General features: G+C 39.5%; 1 protein-coding gene across 8 annotated transcripts in view; it reads left to right on the top strand.

Moving 5' to 3' along the window:
- KIDINS220 (kinase D interacting substrate 220) overlaps positions 1-24,525 on the top strand; it is a 59,426-nt gene that overhangs the window by 27,101 nt on the left and 7,800 nt on the right. For 3 of the 8 annotated variants that reach the window (XM_033143067.1, XM_033143060.1, XM_033143061.1), the window contains exons 19-28: positions 77-320; positions 480-568; positions 1,241-1,385; positions 2,577-2,739; positions 9,055-9,233; positions 12,343-12,569; positions 14,621-14,731; positions 16,265-16,321; positions 19,831-19,863; positions 23,406-23,534. In XM_033143067.1, coding sequence (XP_032998958.1) covers positions 77-320; positions 480-568; positions 1,241-1,385; positions 2,577-2,739; positions 9,055-9,233; positions 12,343-12,569; positions 14,621-14,731; positions 16,265-16,321; positions 19,831-19,863; positions 23,406-23,534 — 1,377 coding nt within the window. The remainder of the gene's footprint in view (positions 1-76; positions 321-479; positions 569-1,240; positions 1,386-2,576; positions 2,740-9,054; positions 9,234-12,342; positions 12,570-14,620; positions 14,732-16,264; positions 16,322-19,830; positions 19,864-23,405; positions 23,535-24,525) is intronic. The other 5 variants (XM_033143063.1, XM_033143062.1, XM_033143065.1 and 2 more) reach the window with 5 other exon arrangements.

Raw genomic sequence — 24,525 nt, 5'->3', positions numbered from 1 at the left:
CTTTACTGTGACTAGACCACCCATGGGATACAAATTTTGAATGATTTCATTCATTTTTCTTTTTTTCTTTTCACAGGTTAGAGTCCTGTTTTCCAAAGGCCCATTTATTGCAATTTTTGCTAGTGACCCACACATCATCATAAAGGCAATTAATCAGAACCTGAACAGTGTGCTCCGTGACTCAAATATAAATGGGCATGATTACATGAGAAATATCGTACACTTACCTGTCTTTCTTAACAGCCGTGGACTCAGTAGTGCTAAAAAGATGATGGTAGCTGCAACCACAAATGGAGATGTCCCATACTCAGATGGTTCAGGTACAGTATATTATAAATAATCGGGCATCAAATGGCAATAGTGTTTTTTTTAAAAAGATAGCATAAATGTTTGAACGATTGTTTATATATTACCACTTAGTAGAAATAATTTGTAGTACGGTAAAATGAAAATGTGTTTTAATGAGAGACATTTCCTAGGATTCCATGAAGAAGTCGATCGAAGGGTTTCACAGAATAGCCTGGGAGATGTGACCAAGCTTGGAAGCAAAACAGCTCTCAACAGGCGGGTAAGAAATGGCCAGTTGGAAATCTTTTACACATAATTTACACGTCTAAATTATTGTTATGCATTTTAGCAAACAGCTGTTTAGGCCATGTATTCTGGGTTCATGTTCATAGGCTGGCTTCAGATGTGGTAGAATCCTTTAAGCTCAGTGGCTTTGTGGACCCAGGACTGGGTCCACAAATTGCTGCTAGAAAGTGGTGCTTGGCAAGACCAGATCAACCATGTCAATCATTTAATGTCCTGTCTTTAGGGTAAACCCTCATAAGGCATCTTACAAAAATATATATGTCAAAAGCAAGCATAGTAAGAGTGGAACAAATCTAATAATAAAAATATCTGCATAGAAACCTTAAAATAGGACATATTAATTCAATATTTTCAATATTATGTTTGGGAAGTTGTTTTTTTATACAGCTTTTGCTAACAAGTAGGCTTAGTATGCTCAAAAGAAACATATGTTTAAAAGTGTCACTGAAATGAAAATTATTGCAAGAAATAACTACATATTTTTTCTTGGTGAGACATTTCAAAGTATGTTAGTGACTCCTGGTGTTTGTCCAACTCTGCTCACCTCTGAATGCACTAATACAACATCTTGCCTTTTGGGTAGGCTGTAAAACATGAAAACAGTTCATACAAATAATACCTGTGTTCTCTCCCCACCCCCAATTAGGACACTTACAGAAGAAGACAAATTCAGCGTACCATTACACGTCAAATGTCTTTTGATCTGACTAAGCTTTTGGTTACAGAAGACTGGTTCAGTGATATTAGCCCGCAGACTATGAGGCGATTGCTAAATATTGTTTCTGTGACAGGTGTGTTTCCTTATTATACTTTACATATCAAAGTGAGGCATTAAAAACCTACAGTTTCCATGCTATGTGTAGCATGTCAGCCATGTACCATAGTCCCTAGGAAAGAAAAACTGTTTACCTGTTCATGGAGATCAAGTCCACAGTTCCTCCCTAGTCTTCTAGAGTGAAATGAGACTTTGGGTGATGAGAAATCAAATAATTTACACCATATTCACTAAACACTGTTTTCACAATAAACATGAAAACTGCATAAAAGTCAAATTATCCAGAGAAAATTTGGGCAGTGTCAGGTGAGCCAAACTATGGCTGCTGGAGTTGCATGATTTTCTATTTACGGTTAGTAATCAACCTGTGGTGCAGGGGGGGCATCTATTTGGGGCTGTGGGGGCCAAGGCCTCAAATCTTCATTGAAGGGGCTGGGCCCACACAAAGTTCTGTGGAGGCCGTGCACCCTGCGACGTGTAAAAGTGATGTCAGCATGGTGCAGGGCGTGCTGATGTCATATGTGCACGCCGCATAGATGTCACGCAGCCCCAGGCCCCCGAAGTCATGGGGACAAGGCGGCATGCCTGCTGTAGCGTAATGACTTTTGGGTTCAATCAAGAGCTTTTTATCTTCCTTCAATAGTGAAGTTGGCTGAAAAATTACAGAATGATTGGGTTTTTCAACAAATTGCCTCTGATACGATCAGAGAAGCTAACTTGAGAAAAGCAAAGCATAGATAGTATAAAGTACATGAGGTGACATTTATCTGTGCATGAACAGAACGGGCTTCTGATCATGCAGTGGGGCTTCCACTTCTTCCCCTCCCTTCTATAGCCTTCCATGCATCCCCAGAATCAGATGTTGGGAGGCTGGTGGCAGGACAAAGAAAGGGGAAACCTGTTGCAGAAGAGAAATGAAATGTGGTTTTAAAATTACGAAGGCAAGGTTTATTCTTGATTTCCTAACTGTGGTTTGTTTTGGGGAAAACAAACCATGAGCGCTGGCCTAGATACAATTCTGAGTCAGTTGCTGTATGCTTTGTTGCCCCACTTGAAGGATTTATGCACAGTACGGCTAAACCAACTTGTGACTTCGCGTCATGTCCATATGTGGCCATTAAGTTCTTTCCTGTGAACTCAGAACTTGGCTCGGTTGTTGGTGACATTTTGGTTGAAATTTACCTACACAGCCTTTCATATTTTAAAGGTCGTTTACTGAGAGCTAATCAGATCACTTTCAACTGGGATAGACTGGCTAGCTGGATCAACTTAACAGAACAGTGGCCATACAGGACTTCTTGGCTCATATTGTATTTGGAAGAAACAGAAGGTGTTCCAGATCAGCTAACGTTAAAAACTATCTATGAGAGGTAGGTATGATTTTGAAGTTTCCATTTGTTGGTGGTTGTTCAAAAGTCAGGATTTAACTATCTTTGTTTCCCGGGTGAGAGAAAGTAAATGTCCACAGTAGATGGGAGTAAATTATTTTGGGGTTCAGGTACTTACAAATTAGCAAATGTCTGAATGATTTGCTTTGTTGGGGCAAATGCTTCAAACTCACAAAATAAGGTGTGAGTATTTGTGATATGCTATTACTATTTTTGATTACTATAACTTGTGATTCTTAATTACTATGCTAAAAGATCCAGGCATGGCCAAACTTGGCCCTCCATCTGTTTTGGGACTAAAACTCCCATCATCCCTAGGTAACAGGACCAGTGGTCAGGGATGGTGGAATTGTAGTTCCCAAACAGCTGGAGGGCCAGGTGTTGCCATGCCTGGATTAGGCGCTATGATTCGTTAACAGAATGAGGTATAATTATATCTGTTAAATGAAGAGAGAAAGGCATTAATGGCTGTCGCTGTCTTCTAGTTTTTTCTTTTGTCCGTCATTGGAAAAGCAGCAGGGACACAGTATAACATAATCTAATGGTATTATCCCCTCTATCCATCCAAATCTTCTTGGGAACATAAATGTAAGGAATAGTTGTAGTACAGTGGTACCCCATGTTATGTACACGATCCGTTCCGGGTCGCACCACATAACCCGGGTGTACTTAACATGAACGAACAAAAGAAAATCCGGAAGTTCGCGGGTTTTTGCACTTCTGCGCTCCGTGGAGGACTTCTGGGTCATGGAGGTGCGTAACCCGAATGTATGCAACACGGAGTGTATGCAACACAAGGTATGACTGTATAGTAACTAGTTTTAATCTCTACTCTGCCATGAACTGAATAGGCTTTGGGCAGTTGTCCACCTCTGCCATAGGGTGTGGGATAATGATGTTGATTCACCCCATAGAGTATCTATAAGGATTATGACTAGGTAATGCATGTTAAGTTCTTCAAAAACTTGTTACGTGTTACACATCACACAAATATTATGTACAGGATAAAACACATTTACTACCTTCTGTGTGTTCTTGTTCCCTTTTGGGATACTCCTTTGATTCATTCATTCATTCATCATTTTATTTGTGTGCCACCTTCTCATAGTTGTAAGCCACCTTGAGCATGGTTTTGACATGAAGAAATTTACATAATTACACGGCTACCTACCTGTATGCATAAGAAAATTAGTCATAAACAATAAATAAAGCACATCAACAGGTGCGCAGCCAAACCAAACAATTTCAACATAAATCATAGTATGATCTAAAAATAAAGATGCAAAAAATAATATCCATAACAGCAGCAGCCCTACCCTCAACAACCCCCCCCCCCCATAGCACCCCACTGCAAGAGCCTCAGCTTCTGCAGCGTTCCCAGGCCAGGTGGAAAAAAGCCTGCAGATCTTCCAGGACTCACAGCCAAGATGGTATCAAGGAATTAGAAAACCTCAAATTGCCATGAGAGCAGGCTAATAGATCCAGGAAAGAACAACAGTAGCAGGAGCTTCTGCTTGCTTGCTTGCTCCAGCAGGGTTGTCAATACTTGGGCCAAGGTCAGATATGCCCAAGCTACAGAACTGTTAGTTATAGGCTCTCTGTTTGGATTGAATAGCTTTGCCCTTCTAACGTAGTATGTCATAATGGTAGGTTAACGTTCATTGTTAGCACTTGTTCAGCTGTCTTTAGATAAACTGCCGGAATACGTCTGCAGTACAATTCAGATGGAAGCCCTGTTGAGTTCAGTGGAACTTCCAGATAAATGTGTATAGGTTGCAAGCCTGTTTTTCATTAGTAACTGCCTTTAATCTTCCAGCAGATGGCACTAACATACCAATGATATTGGTGAAGAGGTCTGTCATTCAGCGTTTTAACATTAGTCTTCCTGCTTGTTTCCTGTTTGTTTCAGTAGCTTCTCTGTAACTTTTAAACACTGAAATCGGTGAGGGATACTCTTTGTGGTTTGCAGGTTATGCATAGCTACAAACACTAATTCATCTACCTGTAAATGAGAGACTGTTCTTAATATCCCAAGGCCCAGTGCAGGTATATTGCTTGGTACTCAGCAAACCATGTTTTCCAAATAGAAGCCAAATTATTGAATGTGAGCTCTTCTGCTGCTTTCCAAATTTCACTCCACTTCCTGTTTTTTTTTACATATAACTACACATGCAATGATGCAAATCATTCTCGAAACTAACCAGTTCCACTCCTGGTTTCGACCCCTTGTTTGCAAACTATGGCATACATAATCTCCAGACAGCAAGAATGTGAGAGAGGTTTTTAGTTGCTTCCCACTAGCTACCTCACTGAAGTCTAATCAGCAGGAGCACTGTAAAATAAGTCTGAAAAAGCTTGGGGGGACGGGTCTCAGGTGGGCTTGTGCTCCCTGGAAGCTCTATCCTTACAGTGAAAATGTTCTCATGTGATATAGCCCTAAGTGCCCCTGGGGTATATATATAGTATCTTAAGTTCTGCAGATAAATGTGCATTGCTCAGTATTTTTACCAGTTCTAATGATAAAATTTGGCGTGTTCTATTAAACAGCATTTTTCAGGGGTAAATAATATAACTTCTGCATTATAACTTTGCTTTAGCAAATGGAATATATTTCTGTCTATCTGGGTTGTTAGTAGGTTTTGAAAAAGTATTTACAGTGTGTTAATAGGAGAAGGCATAAATGATACATGTTTTATTAAAGAAATCTGAGCTGATAAAAAAATCAGAATAAGAAATCTTTAGCACCAGTAGTAAAGTTTAAATCCCCCCTCCCATAAAAAGGCTCATTTATTTTTATAGCAATTTGATGACACATCTGCTTGCTTTATTCAGCTGGAGGAAAAAAATGTTGGTTCTTGATGTTTGGTAAAGTTGCTTTTGTTAAATTATTTTCCAAATCGTTCAACTTTTAACAAATGACATTTGATACTAACACTGGAAAGCAATTTCAGCTAATTAAGTAGATACTTCTATAAACCATCAGAACATTAAGATGACAAACTGTTCATTCAGGATTATTTTAATTGGGACAATTATTGTAATTTTGTTGCAATTATGTGTTGAGCTAAAAGCCTTTGTCTAAATCATTTGAGATTTTTTTGTTAACATATACATAACTGAGAAAAGAGAAATGAAAACTCGAGCATTTTCTGTCTACTTTCCCAATGCCACATTTAGACAAATGATAATTACTCATTCTATAAACTGTATTTGAGATTTGTAGGGTGCTTTTTAAAAATGAGAACATTTGTACAAGGTAATTCTTTTTTTAAAAAAAGGTTCCTCTCCAGTAGGTGGTAGCGGGTTTCTATTTTAGGACAGTTTTAACCAGTTTTGTTTAAGGGAGAAATATATGAGGTTCTACTGAGTCTGTATGGAGGTGGTGCTTTTTGAAGTTGCTCTTTCTTGTTAAAATATATATAGCTGGCTTAGCTTTGCATCCAAAAGCAGCCACTATGGTACAGTCCTGACAAGAGTTAAGTACTTTGATTTCAATGGGAAATTTGGGTCTTCTTGCAAGGGCACTGCATTAGATACAACCCACGTATTAGTGTGTGCTCACAATTACTTTTGTAATATGTAACATTTCCCCCTCCCATAGCTTATCCTGACATTTTCTTGCTCCACCTCCCAGTGGCTCATCTAGTCCAGCATCCTTTTCTCAATGTGGGATGGCTATGGAAAGGACCTGAGAGCAGCAGCACTCTCCTCACTTGTGATTCCAAGCAGCTGGCATTCACAGGCATATTGCCTGTAAAGTAGATCATAACCATCATGGCTAGTGGCCACTTATAGCTTCACCCTCCATTAGAGATCACAGAGGTCACAGAATTAATTTGTCTAATCCTCTTTTAAAGCCATCTGAGTTGGTGGCCATCACTGGCTCGTGTGGGAGCGGATTTCAGAGTTTAGCTATGCACATAAACATAACAGTTGGTGGGATAGACACTTTCTGCTGTTGATTGCACCCATCTGCTGAAAAGGAGTCTGCCTCCAAGGGTCCACATGGACAGAAACAGTGGTCAAAGCTTTTGAAAGGAGGACAATCCATTGCTCCTTTTTTACCATTTGCCTTTCCAGCTGTACTTCCCACCCCACCCCATGGCCTGTTACCGTTAAAAAGGAAATAAACCAGCATCACATGTGATGTGCCATCTTCTCTGCAAAATTATATGCCATGTCTCTATTCTGGCACTACCCAGATATTGTTATTTGGATGTGCCATGTTTTTGTTAGCAAATTCCTTCTTGTGTTCATTGCATTCTCCCCTTCAGCTTGCCTTAAAATATACCCAATTATCTAATTTCCACTAATTACTTAGTTTGGCTGCCAGAAATGATATGCATATGTTTAGTACACCATTTTACTTTGTCCTTATTTTACGTTCTTATACATATCTCAGTGGTACGACAAGCCTGATATCAACTGTCTATTTCTGATTTTTTACTTGATTGCTAATTTGCCTCGTTTCTTGTTTAACAAGCTGTAATAGTTGAATTTGCAAATTTTGTTTCAAGATGAGTAGCCTACACTTCCAAACAACCCATAGCATGAACACACATAAACACACCCACACATATTAGTCCTCTTTATTGGATAATGCCCATACACTCAGACTCTTTACCTTTTTCCCTGTCACTCTACACCCAGCCTCTCATACTGACCATCTCTTAACAAGCATTCTCAATCCAACCATGCATTTAATCCCTTTCTATTATATTCCCATTATTCCTTCAAACCATCACTGAAGCCTTGTAACAGGGGAACTTACACCCACCATTTGACACTATCTGTATTTATCCACGCGCCTAAAAATATACACGCATGATTTTCCGATTCCAAAACATTCAGAAATTCCTGGTGTTTACTCTCACTCTTGCTAACTTCCTTGTAGCCTTAACATTCAACTCCCTGAGTAACCCATCTACTTAATACAAGGCAAAGATTATTGATGCAAAAAAAAGAAAGAACAAAACATTCTGTTAATTACCTTGTATAACTGATAAGCGTAGTTTGCTCTGCCTGGCTTCATCCTAATCTTGCGTTGAAGGAGCAGAGGTAGGGTGAATTGTAAAATTTGGAGATAAGAAGAGCAGAAGTTCAAAAATCCCCAGGAAAAAGTGAGTTGGAAAAAATGGAAATGAACAACCCAAATTGGTGTATGCATTGGAAACAAGTTCCACTGTGTTCAGTGAGGCTTACTGTTGATAGAATTGCTGCTATTGATAAACAGAAGACAAATAAAAAGGAGTTTAGCAAGAAGTAATTCAGGCTTCCAAATTCTATAGTGTGCATGTGAGTGCCTTGCCTCACAATGTTGATCACTAACCGAAACAATATTCATAGTGCAGAGAGCTTGAGCAGTCAACAAAACATAAAAGAGCACCAACAAACCACCATTAACTCTGTGGCAACTTCCCATCTTCCTGTTCTCAGTTTTGGCACAAAATAATGTGCACATATTGGCCTGGTTGGGTCACTAAAGTTTGGCTTAGGGTGAACATGTGTTTCTGGAGAGCAAATCATGGTCACTTTGTTCCTCCATGGTCCATTCTACTACTGCATTGAGAGAAACTAAAGTTTATTAGCAGCAGATGTTCCAAAACAAGAATACTGCTGCCTCCATCGCATAATGTGTAGTCTTTGAACTAACTTGGGTTTTAAGGGCATGTAACTTTGCAAAAATTTGTGTGTGAGCATTTTCCTTTTTTTAAGTTGAGAATCACAGACACATAGATTTGTGGCCCTTCACCAAAAGATTATCATTTACATAAATAGCTCTTTCAACATAATAGTTTAATGTATTGAGCTCAGAAGGTTAGAATAGAGATTTCAATCTATAAAACAGCAGTAGGCTATTAGCCTCTGAACAGGAGTATTGTTCATCATATGCAGAACACTGTTCACATTCAGACTTAAGCAGAGCTGGCATTAAAATTCAGCTAATTTGCTTCATGTGACTTCTCAGCTGTGGTTTTTCATCTAAGTCTTCAGCTCCTTTTCTTTTGGAATCTTGTTTTGAAAAAAAAAACAACCCCAAAAAACTTTAACCCTTTGTTCTCGTTCTTAACTTTGTTTTGCGGCAATCCCAGCCATGCATTGCATAGACTGAACATGTGAAAAAGCTGCATTTGTTTACAAGTTGTTTGTGAATTATTTGAGGAAAGATTTGGATAGGAACATGTTTAAGTTAGCAACAATAGATCTGTTATTAGGTTTGTGATCCTTAGCTAGACAGAAATGCCTGATAAACCTTCTGTCTGAATTTATAATGTGGAGTTTCTTTGCTTTCTGTAGAATTTCAAAGAATATTCCAACAACTAAAGATGTCGAACCTCTCCTTGAAATTGATGGGGATATTCGCAACTTTGAAGTATTTTTGTCTTCACGAACTCCAGTCCTTGTAGCACGTGATGTAAAAACCTTTCTTCCATGTACAGTGAACCTCGATCCAAAACTCCGAGAAATTATTGCAGGTAAACTGCCATTTGACTATCCAACAGGAAAGCTCTTAATACCAACATCAGTGTAATGAAATGAATAAATAAAATAACTTTTCTAAGAAAGAGATATTTGTGTTATCAGAACGAATAACTTACACAAGGATAGTGACAGAAACACGGCAGCACAAATCCAAGTACATTATCACTATTCAGAATTGAGTATGTTTTACCCTTCTAGTAATGAATAAAGGACTGGCAATTCTTTATAAAAAGCATTGCCCACCTTCTTTGGTCCATATGTAACGTGTCAGTTTGGAGAGAACTGCATATTATTGTCGTTAAATCTCCCATTGTTAGTGTTCAAACTACTAGTCTCCAGAATTTAGCATATAAATTCCTAGCAGTGCTTATAATGCAGGAGATACACTGTCACAGAGGAATTTAGAGATATTTTATGTAGGTATTTCCTGTTGAGAAAACCAGAATACACATATGTATTCTGTAGTGCTGAATACTGTTTCTGTAAGGGCTGCTTTACAAGCTCTTGTTCATTGGGTTTCCCCCTTCCAATGTAACATAATTTTTGTATGTTAGCATATAACACATGCATATGTACAGTGCTTTTTTCTGGGGGGATGCAGGGATACACATACCCCTAAACATTTTGTGAATCTTCATACTTTTGTCCATTTACTGTATTTATTTTTCCCGATTTGAACTATAAAATGGTGATTTTTTTGAGTCAAAATGAGAGTACCCCTAAAAATATTTTTGGTTTTTTTTAAAGAAGAAAAGCACTGCATACGTATACAGTATGTACATAATGTATAATATCTTGAAAGACAGCTCTCCCTTTGGAGGCAGTGTGTTCTGCATCAATATAAGCTTTTCCTCTTGACCCAGATAGGCAAGAATAAAAATGGAAGTCTGGAGAGAGGAGGCTCATTCCCACTTTCTTTTGACGGAGGTCTTTTGTGCCTCTCCTTCCAAAGCCACACTCACTTTTAATTTCTGCCCTCTCCAGGGTGTTGGGAAGCTTTTATTTATTTTTTCCAGTGAGAGTCAGGAGGACATCAGGTACCCTTATATCCTATTGGACTTGGGGACAGGACTAATATATAGGTGATTCCTGAAAAGGCCTGCTCTGACTCTGGCTTGTTAACCCAGGGCCTTGCAGAGCCGTTCTGATGAGAAGTGCTCTTTGAGAATGACTAATATCTCCTGAGAGTCAGCGCAGGAAGCATGAGAGCAACTGTGTACTTAGCAGCCCAGCATGAATGGTTTGGGCCCTTTTCTATTTGGTTGGAAGGGTTCTTTGTGATGAGACAGGAGACAAACCAATCACTCTTCCTTTCCAGGAAGTACTGTGGCACACCCATTCCAAATGTGGTGAGGTCAGTTTTCCTCCCTCCCTGCTCCACTGAAGGCCCAATTCTTTCAGAGGCATTCTTTGCACTGAAGCTTTTTCAATGTTCCCAGGGTGAATTCCGCCTTCCACAAGTCTCAAGAATTCATTCTTCCCTTTATGCCTTCAACTTACATGCCCTAAGCAGACAGAGTGGCAAGCCTTAGATATGTGTAGGACCCCAAAGAATAGGACAGAATACAGTCGTACCTTGGAAGCCGAACACCTTTAAACTCAAACGTTTTGACTCACAAACGTTCGAAAACTGGAAGTGATGGTTATGTTTTTCGGAAGCCGAAAATCCTTCCTGCAGCCAATCGGAAGCCGAAACTTGGTTCTTGATCCATTTTGGGAGTCGAATGGACTCCCAGAACGGATTAAATTTGAGAAGCAAGGTATGACTGTCCATCATGCAAAGCAGTCCATCATGGGGTGGGAAGTGTTTGTTGCAATGGTCATTTCCTTTCCAGCAATCTTTTCTTTTTACTGAGTCTGTGCACCAGAAGAAATTGGACCCATCTGGTGTGATGGGCAGCAGGTTTTGTGGACATCTTCCCATTGTTGTTAACATTCAGGAGTTTTTCAGGACACGGCAGCTGGTATGGTGGTCTTAATCAATGTCTCCAACCAATTCAGTCGCTGCATTTTCCAGTTTTTGTCTTCTGTCCCTTCAGAATATGAGAAAAAAGAGGAAAAGGCTGGAAGGCTGTCACTTGCCTTTATATTTATAATATTGTTTTAGAGCCTTGCCTGTTTGTGTGTGTGTGTGTGTGTGTGTGTGTGTGTGTGTGTGTGTGTTTTAAGTGTGTAAGAGACAGTAACAGACAGAAAGACAGAGAGAGAGGGAACTTGGAGTGGAATGAAGCCAAGCATCAGGAAAAAAAACATCTCAGTGAGTGAGTCTTTTTATTATTATTATTTACAATAGAATAGAGGACAATACAGTGGGTGAAGGGAGCTGAGGGGAGGGGGTGCTTAGCATCACCAGCGTCTCCCCTTAGCATTTCCCCTTCTTCCACACATTTGTTAGCTGCAGCAGCAAAAAAAGGGAGCAAGAGATAATATGAAACTGCCCCTTTAGTCTGCTTCCTGTTGACATGGGGTGGCGGAATTTGACAAATGTCTCATCCACCCCCCTTACTTTCCTTACTCTTTTTTGAGGTTTGGTTGCCCCCCTCCTTGTAGAAGTAGTGTGGAGACGCACCACTTTCTTGAAGGCCCTTCATTCATAATTATTGCAAAGTAATTTGAAAGGAGCAGAACCAATAGAATGCGGGCTGGGGGTGTGTCTACCACTGGCTCTATCTACCATTTGCTGCACTGGCTTCTACCAGGACCAATAGGGACCAGCTGCCACTGATCCTTGCTGTTTTCATTGCTCTCATAATGGCAGCAGTACTCGTATATAACAGGGGTTTGAGGAAGCAGGGGGTCAGCTCTTAATTTTATTTTTTTTAATTTATTTTTTTGAGATTCTGCATTCTCAGTGTTGAACTAAGAGGTCTGGAGAAAGAAAGGAAAGCCCTTGTTCTATCAAGACCTTCCAAGTTTTTGTTTCTGCCTCTGGTTCTGGGAGAGAGAGACTGATCTTAATGCTGAATCCACTTCTGTCTCCAGAGAGAGAACAGAGCAAGCAACAATTTACCGGGAAGCTCTAATTGTGCCCTTTATTTTGATTTTTAGATTATACATTATTGGCAATGCTTGCTGATTACTTTTGCAAATTAAATATTTCAGATGTCCGTGCTGCAAGAGACCAAATTAACATTGGAGCGATCCCATATCCCACGTTACCTTTGCAAGAGGCAGCTCCTAGAGCATCATCAGTGTTTAGCCAACCTTCCTCAGCCTGCTCTTCAACACACTCCTTTAATGGGCCTTTTAATGCAGGAGTTGTATCTCCACAGCCTCACAGCAGCTACTACAGCGGCATGACTGGACCTCAGCATCCATTCTATAATAGAGTAAGAAAGAAAGCAGCTTTTGAAAATTAACGCATGATGATGATGATTTTCCTGGTGTAATAAATGCTTTGTTTAAAATGCCACACTTCTTCAGCAGAAAACTGATGAAAACCATAGAATTTTTATTCATAATTACACAGCAAATCTCAACCATGGGGCTAAGTTTGCGAAGAAATGCACTTTTGGTTCGAATGATGCAGCAGTGGTGAAATATTTTGGAATATGTTTAGATTTTTTTAAAAGGATCTTGTCTCTTTTAGCGTGATGGTTTTGAACATGCACGTTTGAACAAGACTATCAGTAGCTATAAATCTTTACATAATTGCAGGAAGTAGACAAATGGAAGAAAGATTTGTCTCCATGGTTTTGGTAACTGCATAGAAGGAAGGTTGTTTATAGGGTCACTCATAGGTTAAAGTGGCTTCCCCAACCTGGTGCCCTCCAGATGTTGTTGGACTTGAAACTCCCATCAGTCCAGACCATGGGCAATGCTAGCTGGTTTTGATCGGAATTGGATTCCAACAGCATGTAAAGGGCATAATGTTGGCTACTTAGAATGTGCAAAGCCCATTTACAAGTATGGAGTTATGGCATGTGTTGAACTAGTCTTCTCAGTGGTTTACCAGGTTGCCGAGTGCTACACAAACCAGTCTCTGAAAAGTGTGTTCAACCAGGGTGCTGTTTTGCAATATGGATGCATGTAGAATAGTTCACCAACCTAGTACTGTATGGGTGACCATATTTTGGCTTCAAATAAGATGCAAATGAACCTTTTGCCTGCACACACAGCCTTTTTGTTCTTCTCTTTGCAGCGTGAGCAATCGGACCATGAACCAAGTTTGTCCTTTTGCTCCATCCAGGAAGCTGTGCTTGCTAGCTTAGCTTTGGAAAAAGCCATTACAGTGGTACCTCAGGTTACAGAAGCTTCCGGTTACAAACTCCGCTTACCAGGAAGTGGTTTGCCCCAGGATAAGAATGGAAATCGCACGCCAGTGGCGCAGCGGCAGCAGGAGGCCCCATTAGCGAAAGCACGCCTCAGGTTAAGAACCGTTTCAGGTTAAGAACGGACCTCTGGAACGAATTAAGTTCTTAACCCGAGGTACCACTGTATAGTAAACCAGCCCCAAACATTGGTGAATAGTCTGGGAACTTTGGCTAACTAGAGGGCTCTTTTTTTAAAGAGTGAAAGGTTTGTATGTGCAAGCAAAATATTTGTTCTTATCTCTGCTTATTAAGCTAATATGTGATCGTCCAAACATGGTGATTGTGTGCAAACCCTGCAAAAACCTGTATGTGTTGAGTTCATCACACAAACTGGATTAAGACTGCAACCATATAGCCAGTTATCTCTGCAAGTAAGTCTCATTGAACTCATTGGGACTTCCATATGTGTAGACATGTACAGGATTGTTCTGTAAATGTTGGGCTTGGACCCTTCAGATGTAGACCCGGATATATGCATAGTCATGAATTGGCCAGTCACTAAGTTTTTTTAATATTAGAGGTCTCCATCACAAGGAATTTTTCAAGTTAAATCTGACAAGGTTTGAGAAGCAGTCTGAATTCTAAAATTGATGAAAATTGAATAACACAAATTGTCTCTTGAATTCACCTGTGGAACATTTCCTAGATACTTAAGTCATAGTCCTCAAGTCACATTTATTCCCGTGAGATTATTCTGGTATTAGAATGGAATTAAACTGGCTGATTTTAGCATTTGCTCTAAATTGTCTCATTTAATTGATTTTGGAAGGTGTATAGATGTTTTCATAATTCATTATAAAAATGTTCCATTGTCCTACTGTTTGTGTCTCATTGAACTAAATTGGAAATCTCCCATTGGCTTCAAGTTGGGTATGTAGCTACCTAATTATTTCACCTTTGATAATATTCAAAATAGGATTGTTTAAATTACCTCAAGAAGTAAATTTTGTGTGTGTGTGTGTGTTTTACTTTTATGTTTTACATTCTTAAATAAGTTGTATTTATTGAATTAAGTTTTCTTTTGATTTTTGTAATGGTCCCTTTTTGTTGCATGTTTTTTTCCATAGCCATTCTTTGCCCCATATGTTTACATGCCAAGGTATTATCCTGGCAGTTCTCATCTCATCTCACGTCCATCACTAAAAACGAGTATGTCCAGGGAACAGAGCAGTGGTCTAGTAAGTATCTCAAAAAGTATGTGAACATGCTAACTTACAAAATAAGATTAGTCAGTAATTCAGCAATAGATGTTTGATGTGAGCACATAAATGCACAAGCAGTTTTTAAAAATAACTTTTATAAAAGTTAAAGCTAAGGTTAACTAAGATTGTAAAATGTGTCTTTTTGCACCTTTTTAACAGGTTTATATACATAGAGCTATAGTATTAAGAGTAATATGTAAGAGTCCTACAGAATATTTTTGTACAGTGAAAACATAGAGGTCCTGTTTACAGTATGTAATAAGTGTAGTTAACTTATTGTCAATTTAGGTGTCGTTAGCTAGAATAAAATGATTAATGTTAAGCCATTTATAGACTACAGAAAGATAATGGTTGTACCCAACAGTGCTCTTCTGCTTGCACAACAGAATTTTCTTTCCCCTCCCCCTGACCCCTGCAGCTGCCTAGACACTCTCAGAATCTGCTCCAGAGGGTTGGGGGACCCCCGAGAGCAGATTTTGGGGAGAAGGAGAGGAAGGGGAAGTCATGTTGTGCGAGCAAGATAAAACCTAAAGGTTCTTTTTTGTTTAGATTGAAGAAAATAGGAAACCATTATGACAAAGGGGAAGCTGTGTATCAAAAATTTGTATGTTTACATTCAGATATAAAGCAAAGTATGTTTTATATAGGTTTCAGATATAAAACAAAATATGTTTTGTTTTTAGTTTGGACAAGTTCTAGAATTTGAATTTTCCTTCCGCGTATAAATTGAACTTTTAACCGCATTTGTGAAATGGTGCCATAATTCCATAAATTAAAATTTTCTTAACAGGAAATCATATTGTACGGTGTTCTTCAAATAGGAAGTATTAAGAAAATTATTAGGCTACTTCAGCTGTGGAATATGGGTGCATTTTGGGCAAAGCTGTGCAGAGTTTATTAAAATGTTATTGTAAACATCTTCGAAACCTAGTAGTAGGCAGTTATAGCCTGTGGACCACTATTGACCTGCAAAGACTTCTGAAAGAGCGGTTCTTCCCAGTTCCCGGGAATGACTGATCTACTGCTGAGTCATCACAGACGCTCAGTTCGGATGTAATGCTTGGCCATAACATGAATGAGCCTTGCATTCACATGCCTCTTCCTATTTTGCTTCATTTCAAGTTCTGATTTGTGGACAAACTATGCTCCACACTAGTCATAGTTTGCCTAGCAGTGATGTAATGGCAAACAATGGCTTCCTGCTAACCCGGAAGTAATGTAGGGAATTGAAGCATGCAAAGGGAAGAGAAGAGGGGTGCAAACTGTTCCTGATTGAGTGCTGGGAACCAACTCACAGTGGCCACACACGGTTCTTTTTCACAGGTCTGGAAAAAAAGCCTTGTCGAGCCACATAATGTTCTTGCAAGTCTTAACATTCCTCACCCCTTAAAAACCAAAAAAACAGTTCTTTTGCAGAATGATATATCCTTTTCATCCATTGTTCCTTCATACTTTCGTTGCATGCTTAACCATTTTGTCCAAATCATAATAATTTGTTGTTGTTGTTAGGATGTTATCAAGGAGGAGGATGCTGAGTGGCTTCCTTCACCCACAGACCCCTCAATGGTAAATGAGTAGTCATGTGGTGTGGATCCTTAGCATCTCATTGCTTTTTCAACAGTAATGAGTCTGCTTGAATGACCATGGCAGTTCACTAACACTGCATTGGTGGCTTGATGAGCAAATAGAATAGATGAAGACTAATGAACATAGTTTGTGAATGAGTACAAGAGTACGAGCTAATATTCTACTTATAATGCATACTGTATTTGTCTTTCCCTTGCTAGCCTTCTGTAGTCTGTGGAGTACAGTGTTTTCAGTAGAGTACAGTGTGTTCTGTCTTCATTAGCAGTATTGTCCTGGCTAGTAGAAGGGAATTAGGCTATTAGCTATTCACTTTTGTAAAAGTGACTGGTTGATGCCTTCTCTAAGTGTTTTAGCCGAATAATTCATACCTGCCCTTTCTTGGTTATATCAGGGCATAAAGCTGCTGCAGTCGACAAGACATAAAGCTGGTCATAAGACAGTTGTCATGAGAATGGAAGGTGCCTGTCTTGAGCCTTAGGAATAGGCAGGCTTTGCATTTTACATTCTATCATAGTTGTTCCTGCCGTACAAATATCTCCATAGATTAGCATTAATCTCGGGTCTTATTTCCAAAACCTCTAACTCTTAACTCTATTTTAAAATTGTTGATTTGAACTTGGATGGTAACCCTTCTCTCAATGGCTTTATCCTGTTTTTCTGCAACAGCTTTCGGTTGTATGATATTGGTTTTCTGATCATAGTCTAAATACTCATGCAGGATAAACTCAGTCTCTCCCACCTTCTTCCAAATACTTTAGAGAAAAAGATGAGGATTCCATCAAAATTCACCCCCTCAACTTGCATCACTTCCACCTTGTTAATAGCTTGTGGTAATGCAGACCAGTGTTTCCCAACCTTGGGTCTCCAGCTGTTTTTGGTCTACAACTCCCATCATCCCTAACTAGCAAGACTAGTGGTCAGGGATGATGGGAATTGTAGTCCAAAAACATCTGGAGACCCAAGGTTGGGAAACACTGGTGTAGACGAATCACCTGCATAATGGGTATGGTCCAGCAAAATGACCTAGCCGGCCTCTTCTCCCTTCACACCTGTTGTTCAGTGACAGCAGATTCCTTCCTTCCCTTGTTGCCACCACATTGGCCATTACTGGTGCAAGTCTTGAATAAGATAAGTCCATGGATAATTTAATAACAAAGATAAACATTGGAATGATTATGTTATGTTACGGATTTGGAAATCCAGCCTAACATATGTTTGAATACAATGATAATCATTCACTGGGAAGGGTACATACAGAAGCATTCATATAAACAGATGGGAGATAGTTGCACAGAGCCTGTTTCTCTCCTGTTCAACCTGATGTAAGATCAGGAGTCAGCAACATTTTTCAGCCATGGACCGGTCCACCGTCCCTCAGACCATGTGGTGGGCCGGACTATATTTTGAAGGGGAAAAAAGAACGAATTCCTATGCCCCACAAATAACCCAGAGATGCATTTTAAATAAAAGCACACATTCTACTCATGTAAAAACACCAGGCAGACCCCAGAAATAACCCAGAGATGCATTTTAAATAAAAGGACACATTCTACTCATGTAAAAACATGCTGATTCCTGGACCATCCACGGGCCGGATTGAGAAGGCGATTGGGCCGCATCCGGCCCACGGGCCTTAGGTTCCGCCTACCTCTGTGTAAGATGGTCCCCCCCATAAATAGTAGGTTCCCTTTTTATAACAGCTTTATGATACCGATAAAATACACTTTCTTCCCTTGCTATCTTTATTTTTATTCACAAGTGCATTTGAATTAATTAAAAGAAGCTTACCTAATTGTTTAGTAAGATTTTAATTATTTCCATTGATTATTTGAGAAAGTATGAGTGACCTCAACCTCACAGTTTTCTGAAGTTTGAAGAAGGTGTCAGTTTTGCTCAAATGTTTTAAAATGTTTGTCTCATCAAAATTCTAAGTTGTTGTTTTTTTTTACATTCTCCCAAGCAGTCTCTGCAATAAGTGTTATAAAAACTTGATAGGTTACAAGGTGATTGTACCAGTAGAATGGATGAAATCTGTTTTATTAAACATAATACCTTTGCATTTTGCTATTTAGAACAGACCAAAGCAAGGTAGAAGGAAACAATTGCCAAAAGAAGCTAGCATGAATAAATGATGTGAAAATGAGGGATTTAGTTTGCATTAAAAATTGAGCATTATTCATGTTGAAGCATGGTACAGGCATGATTCTAGTATTTCACCCCAATGGCACTGTGCATGTAATAATAATAAATCCTGCAGAACTGTTTAACATAATGGGCTAAGTCACACTGAAGTAACTGCTTTCTGTGAGACTCTTGCTGGATTCTTCTCAGTGAAAGAGAGAGGTACTATACCCACAGCCCTGAATTGAGTATACAACTAGGTCTTGTTATCAGCAGTAAAAGCAAGGAACCTCCAGCACTGGCCATTTCAATAAAACCTAAATAAATAAAGCCATTTCAAAAACCTAGCTATACCTGGAGGAAACATTTGCTGGATTACAATCCCTGTTTGCAATAAATCAGGTATTTTATTTGTATAAATATGAAGGGTGGAATTGAACTCACGTTTTGCTCAGAGTAGACCTGCTGAAAACAATGGCCTTAACTTTGTCGTGTTTATCTAAGTGGGTTTACTCTTGAGTAAAACGTAGTTGAACAAGGACAGTACTCATTGTGCACAATGGGTCTTCTTCACCTTACTCTCTTCCTCTCTCCAAACCTCTGAATGCCCTCAAAATCTGTTCCATTGAGTTTGGGTACCTTCCAGAGCAGATTTTTCAGGCACGTGAAAGCTGTAGAGGGGAGGAGGGGAAGGTGACTCCTGTTGTGCGAACGGAAGTCTGCGCAGGCAGTATTAGATACCATTTTGAACCTGGAAGCCCTGAGTTTTCGTGATATTTTTTACACAGTCTTCTGTGCCTTAAAAGCCCTCTGTAGCAAAGAGGGTGGCAAAGCTGTGACCCTGCAGATGTCGTTGGTCTCCCAGCTCCCGTCAGCCGCAGCCAGCAAGGAATGATGGGAGTTGGGAGTCCAGCAGCAGTGGGAGAGCCAAAGTTTGGCTGCCCTTGCTTTGCAGGAATTTCACCGCAGATCAAAAGTGTAACGAGCTGCAGAGGTGCGCAAAAAGTTCTCCAGTGCATACCGTGTTGTCAAACAGTTGCGTCTCTGAGGGCCTGAGACTGCACTGTGGGGTTTTGATCAGTGATGCGATATCAGAAGCTGCTTTTGAAAGCCCAACATCGGTTTGCAATGCAACATGGAATTATTGGAGAAACACAGGCACAGAATCCCCTTGGGTGTGTTGAACAGTTCTTTGGATCCTGTCTAGCATGTGTTAATCAGGAGGTATTCAACTTTTAAAAGAAATCCCAGCTGTTTATCCTCCATCACTTTGATGAAGAAATCTTAATAACCATACTAGCTCATTCTTTAATGGCTTTTTCATGTTTCATGTTAAGCTGTGTCACTTTTTGTCCTTTTTCTTAAAGCAGTGTAAAACTGGGTTAAACAGACAGAGACAGGTACAGCAACTTTCTGCAAACTGTTCACTTATTTTTGTATTCTCATTGTAGAATGTCCATACTAGCACTTCATGCTGGCTGTCTTATGCACTAATGCACTTTTCAAGTCTTGAGGATTGCTTTGACATCCTGCTTTTTGGATTTTGCATGGCAGATATTTAGTAGAATTAATGTTCTTTCCACATCTATAATGAAAGAGACTACCACTGGAAAAAAATATGTCGGTTTTAAGTACGGTTCCAATTCACTTATGACAAATATCACTAAAAGCACCTGCACTGCTTATTATTTAAATACTGCTTTTTTAATAGGAAGCATTCCAGATTAAACTGAATCTCTGTCATATGATTCATGCATTGACACCAGTAATCTATGTATTTTTGTAAGAAAAATCTTCCCTAAAATAGCTTACAATGCATGCTGAAATGACTATTTGCCACTGAAATACAGCATCAGTAATTACTACATTTTGTATTTTAGCAATTTTCTGCTTTCCTTTCTGCTTCATACATAGTTCAGATACTGAGTTTGGTAAATGGATAGTTGGAATTGTAACTGAATTCTAAACATGTTAGGAAAGCCCACTAAAACTGTATATAGAATTTATATAATATAGATAAAACTAATGCATTTAGGCATTATTTTTAATATAGTTTGAATTACTAAGTTGAGTAGGACGTTATCTATAATATTCTGGTTCAGTTTTTATGGAATATTTTATTCATTATCTTTATGTCTTATAAAAATTGTGACTTCTGTTAAGAAAACATTATCAGAGCCACTTGTTGAATGTGAAAATGGGTTACACAATGAAACTTAAGACTATCACTGCTACATATTGACCAAGGAAGATGGAAAGCCATAGTTATCCATCTCCATGTAGCCATAGTCTGTGTGTATGTGTATGTATGTATACACACACACACACACACACACACACACACAACACACGCCTGTGCCATGCAATGCTGGGGTGGGTGGCTGTTTAGGGAGGAATTTCCCTGTTCTAGCAGACATTTTTGTGTTGTAGGCACACACTCTTTCCCCTGCATCTGGTCACAGTAGAATAGATCCTGAGAAATGTATGGTCTCATTGACCATTTTGGGATCACTTAAAGAAAAATAATTACTACTTTGTCAATGTTGTGTTAAGCTGTGAAGCCAGTCTTGTGAAGGAATATTTCAAAAAACTTGTACAGAGGATTATAATTTTTTTTTCAAATTACATCCATCTCTTAGTGGCCACACTCATGTGTAATGATAACCTAAAGAACCATGGTTTAATAAACTGTATAGTGCCTGGCGATGCCCACTTTGTTCTTCCCTTTGCATGAGTGGATATATGAACCATAGAGAGGATTAGCATGGCATCCAAACATAGGATCATTGTTTTCTTTCTTTCTCCCTAACAAGTCAGGATTCAGAAGCAACCAACCAACCTACCTTGGTTTAAGACTATCCATTAATTCTGGCACCAGCATGTGGGTTGTGCGCAGTGTGGTTTATTAAGTCAACGTCTTTGCTCATTTTACCATGCAACACGACCACTGATCACTTTTTTTATTTTACGCCAACTGTCTTTTAAGATTACAGTTTTGGGAGGTATCCTGGTGTAGAGGTTATACAGAAATGAGGCGTAGATTTAGCATCTGAGAATCTTTGTTTTTGTTTTATGGTAGCATATTTTTTGTTAGTAGTGGGCCTGACTCAAACACTCATGGAAACCTTTTCAAGACTGCAGTAAGCAAACAGATAATAATAATAATAATAATAATAATAATAATAATAATAATAATAATAATCTGCTTAATTTTATTTCCACCTTGCACCAGACAGGTTGCAGTCTGCTTTCCAGACATTTTCTGAATACTGTAATGCAGGGGAGGCCAACTTCCAAGAGACTGTGATCTACTCACAGAGTTAAAAACTGGCAGTGATCTACCCCCTTTTGGGGGGTTCAGGTCAAAGTTGTTGAGCTTTTTTTTTTAGGAAGGAAAGCCCTGTTTTGGGGGGTTCACGTAAAAGTAGTTGAGCTTCTTTAGGGAAGAGGAAAGCGATGCTGAGCTTTTTTAGGGAGGAAAGCCCTGTTTTTGGTGGTTCAGGTCATTTTAGGGGTGCAGGGCAAAGATGGTGAGATTTTTTTTTTAGGGGAGCCAAAGTTTTTTAGCTTCTTTGGGGGGAGCAACTGATCTGCTGGTGATCTACCACAGACGTCCAGTGATCTACTGGTAGATCACGATCTACCTGTTGGACATGCCTGCTGTAATGTATCGGTTGTCACAGTTTGGCTTTCAGTTGCTTTGACAGGTCCGTAGTTGAATCTGCTACCTGTGAGCTGAGCTGAGTGCAAACACCCCACAATGGCATTAAAATACTTTGTTGCTGCAACATCATGCCCTTCCTGAAGCAGCTTGTTGTTCTGGGGCTTTCAGTGCATCCTTTCTTGCAAATATGTTTATTTAGCACTAGGGCTTCCTAATCCAGTGCCCCCCCCAATTATCTGTCCTGGTCTTTGATCATGGTCCTTTAGACTGAGCTTTCCTGGCTTTTGAATGTGAAAAAAAAGAATTTAGTTTCTCAGAGAAGTGGAATGTTTCAGTGTCAACGAGGTGGCTCCTTACTAAACAAGTTGAATGAGGATGCTACAGTTCTTTAAAGAAGCCTTCATTTTTTGGGAGATGGACATGAATTTATTTTTTTTAAGACGCGCTTCCATTAGCAGGGAACCTTAGTGGTTTTAAAGCACCAGTTTTTCGAAATGTGCATTTATTTCCCTTGCACATAACACACACAAACACATAGAGGGCTCTCACATGGCACAGCTGCCTCTTGGATTCCTCCCTAAGACAAAATGTCTAAAACTGGGGACATACCTTTATACCTTTATGTCCTCCTCTTTATTGGGTCACGCAATTCAAAAAGCATCAGGTTGCAGCCAGTGTTAGTCCTACTCAAAGTAGATCCGTTGAAATAAATTGACCTAAATTTGTCAGGTTTATTAATTTCTTTGGGTCTGCTCTGATTAGAACTAGCGTTAGCTAAGATCTGGTTCAAGGACACTATGCTATTGTGCCAGGAATCCTTGGGACAGATTTATATAATGAGTGATATTTTGAGCATCTTCCTTGGTTCTTAGACCTTCCTCTCATAAGAACCAAGCACTGAAAGTATATGTGAAGAATAAGTATATTGCAGTTTCCTTGGTCTTTATGGCAGAAGTTATTTAACTTTTAAATCCCTGAACATCTTGAGCAAATCTCTAATGGGTCTCCTTGCTTATAACGATGCAATGCAATTATTATTAATTTTTAAACACTTTAAAAACTGGAGTATTAATCTGGAAAGAGCAGTGCCTCAACTGGGGTGGGGCGGGGACACCAGACAGTATACCAATATTCCCAGCTCCCGGGGGGGTGGGGGGCGTTGCATTTCCAATGTGACTCAGATGTGTGTTATGTTTTGCTTCTGCAAAGAAAAACAACGTGCAGTAGGCATAATGAGCGTCTGAACATATTGCATGTATGTACTTCTCCCTTGCGCAGGGAACAGGCTCAGGAGCACCCCAAGTGCCTTTGAGCTCGATGACGGTCGACGCTGTGTGCGAGAAGCTGAAACAGATCGAAGGACTTGACCAGAATATGCTGGCTCAGTACTCTGCAACTATAAAGAAGGTGAGTCCCTTCATTTAAAAATTGCACATCTTTTTTCATTAAAAAATGTCACCTTCATTTGGGCTCTACATTCTCCAGCAATCATATATTGAGTGTCCCTTCCTTTTTCTGCAAAACTCATTGCCAGTTGAATACCAACATGTCATGCAGAAAGCACAACTAACTAGAAGAAAGATGGTGAAAGAAGAGAACATAGTTTGTTTTGCTCTAAACAAACCGTGAAAGGACAAGTTGTGTTCTTGGCTTACTGAATATGGTTGGGGAGAGAGAGAGAGAGAGAGAGAGAGAGAGAGAGAGAGAGAGAGAGAGAGAGAGAGAGAAGCCACAGTTCCTGGTTCATATGTAAGATGAGGACTATGGTTTGTTTTTTGTGCATTCACATGAAGGAACATAACAGCCTAGATGGGCATGTTCATGACAAACCATCACTTCTTTTTATTGTGTTGCTGTATATTTTAAGTGGTATTAGCACTGTTAGGCACCTTGGGTGTTATTTGTAGAAAGGCAGAATATAGATTGTAGTAATGATGATGATGATGATGATGATGATGATGATAATATCATCCATCAAGGGTGCTACCCAAAGAATACCTGGTTGTGGGGTTGATTTTCCTTTTCCACCCTACATCTTTTAATCCTGGTACTATTCAGTGTGATACAGCAACACTAATCCACTACATTGCATAGAGCTGAAATTAAGAGGTTTATAAAGTTTTTTTTGGCTGCTAAAGAATCAGTGCACTGAATGTTCTGTTAGCATGCTGGATCTTTGTTTGCAATAATTCCCTGGTTGGCACAGGGTTAGCTCAGCCTGATGGAAATCTCTAAGGCTTTTAAGGCTCACTTCTGCTTTTGAAGAGGGCATTTATGTACCCCTGAGCTTGGCTTGAGAGAACTTAGCTGGCATCTCAACAGGAAACTGCTGGCAGAAAGCTGGACAAAGGAGCCTCTAAAGCTCTGTTGTACCATGGATGTTCTGAACTGGTGTCTG

Source organism: Lacerta agilis, chromosome 3, assembly GCF_009819535.1.
Source record: "Lacerta agilis isolate rLacAgi1 chromosome 3, rLacAgi1.pri, whole genome shotgun sequence".
NCBI classification, from domain to species: domain Eukaryota; kingdom Metazoa; phylum Chordata; class Lepidosauria; order Squamata; family Lacertidae; genus Lacerta; species Lacerta agilis.
This window is presented reverse-complemented; position numbering and strand designations above follow the sequence as displayed.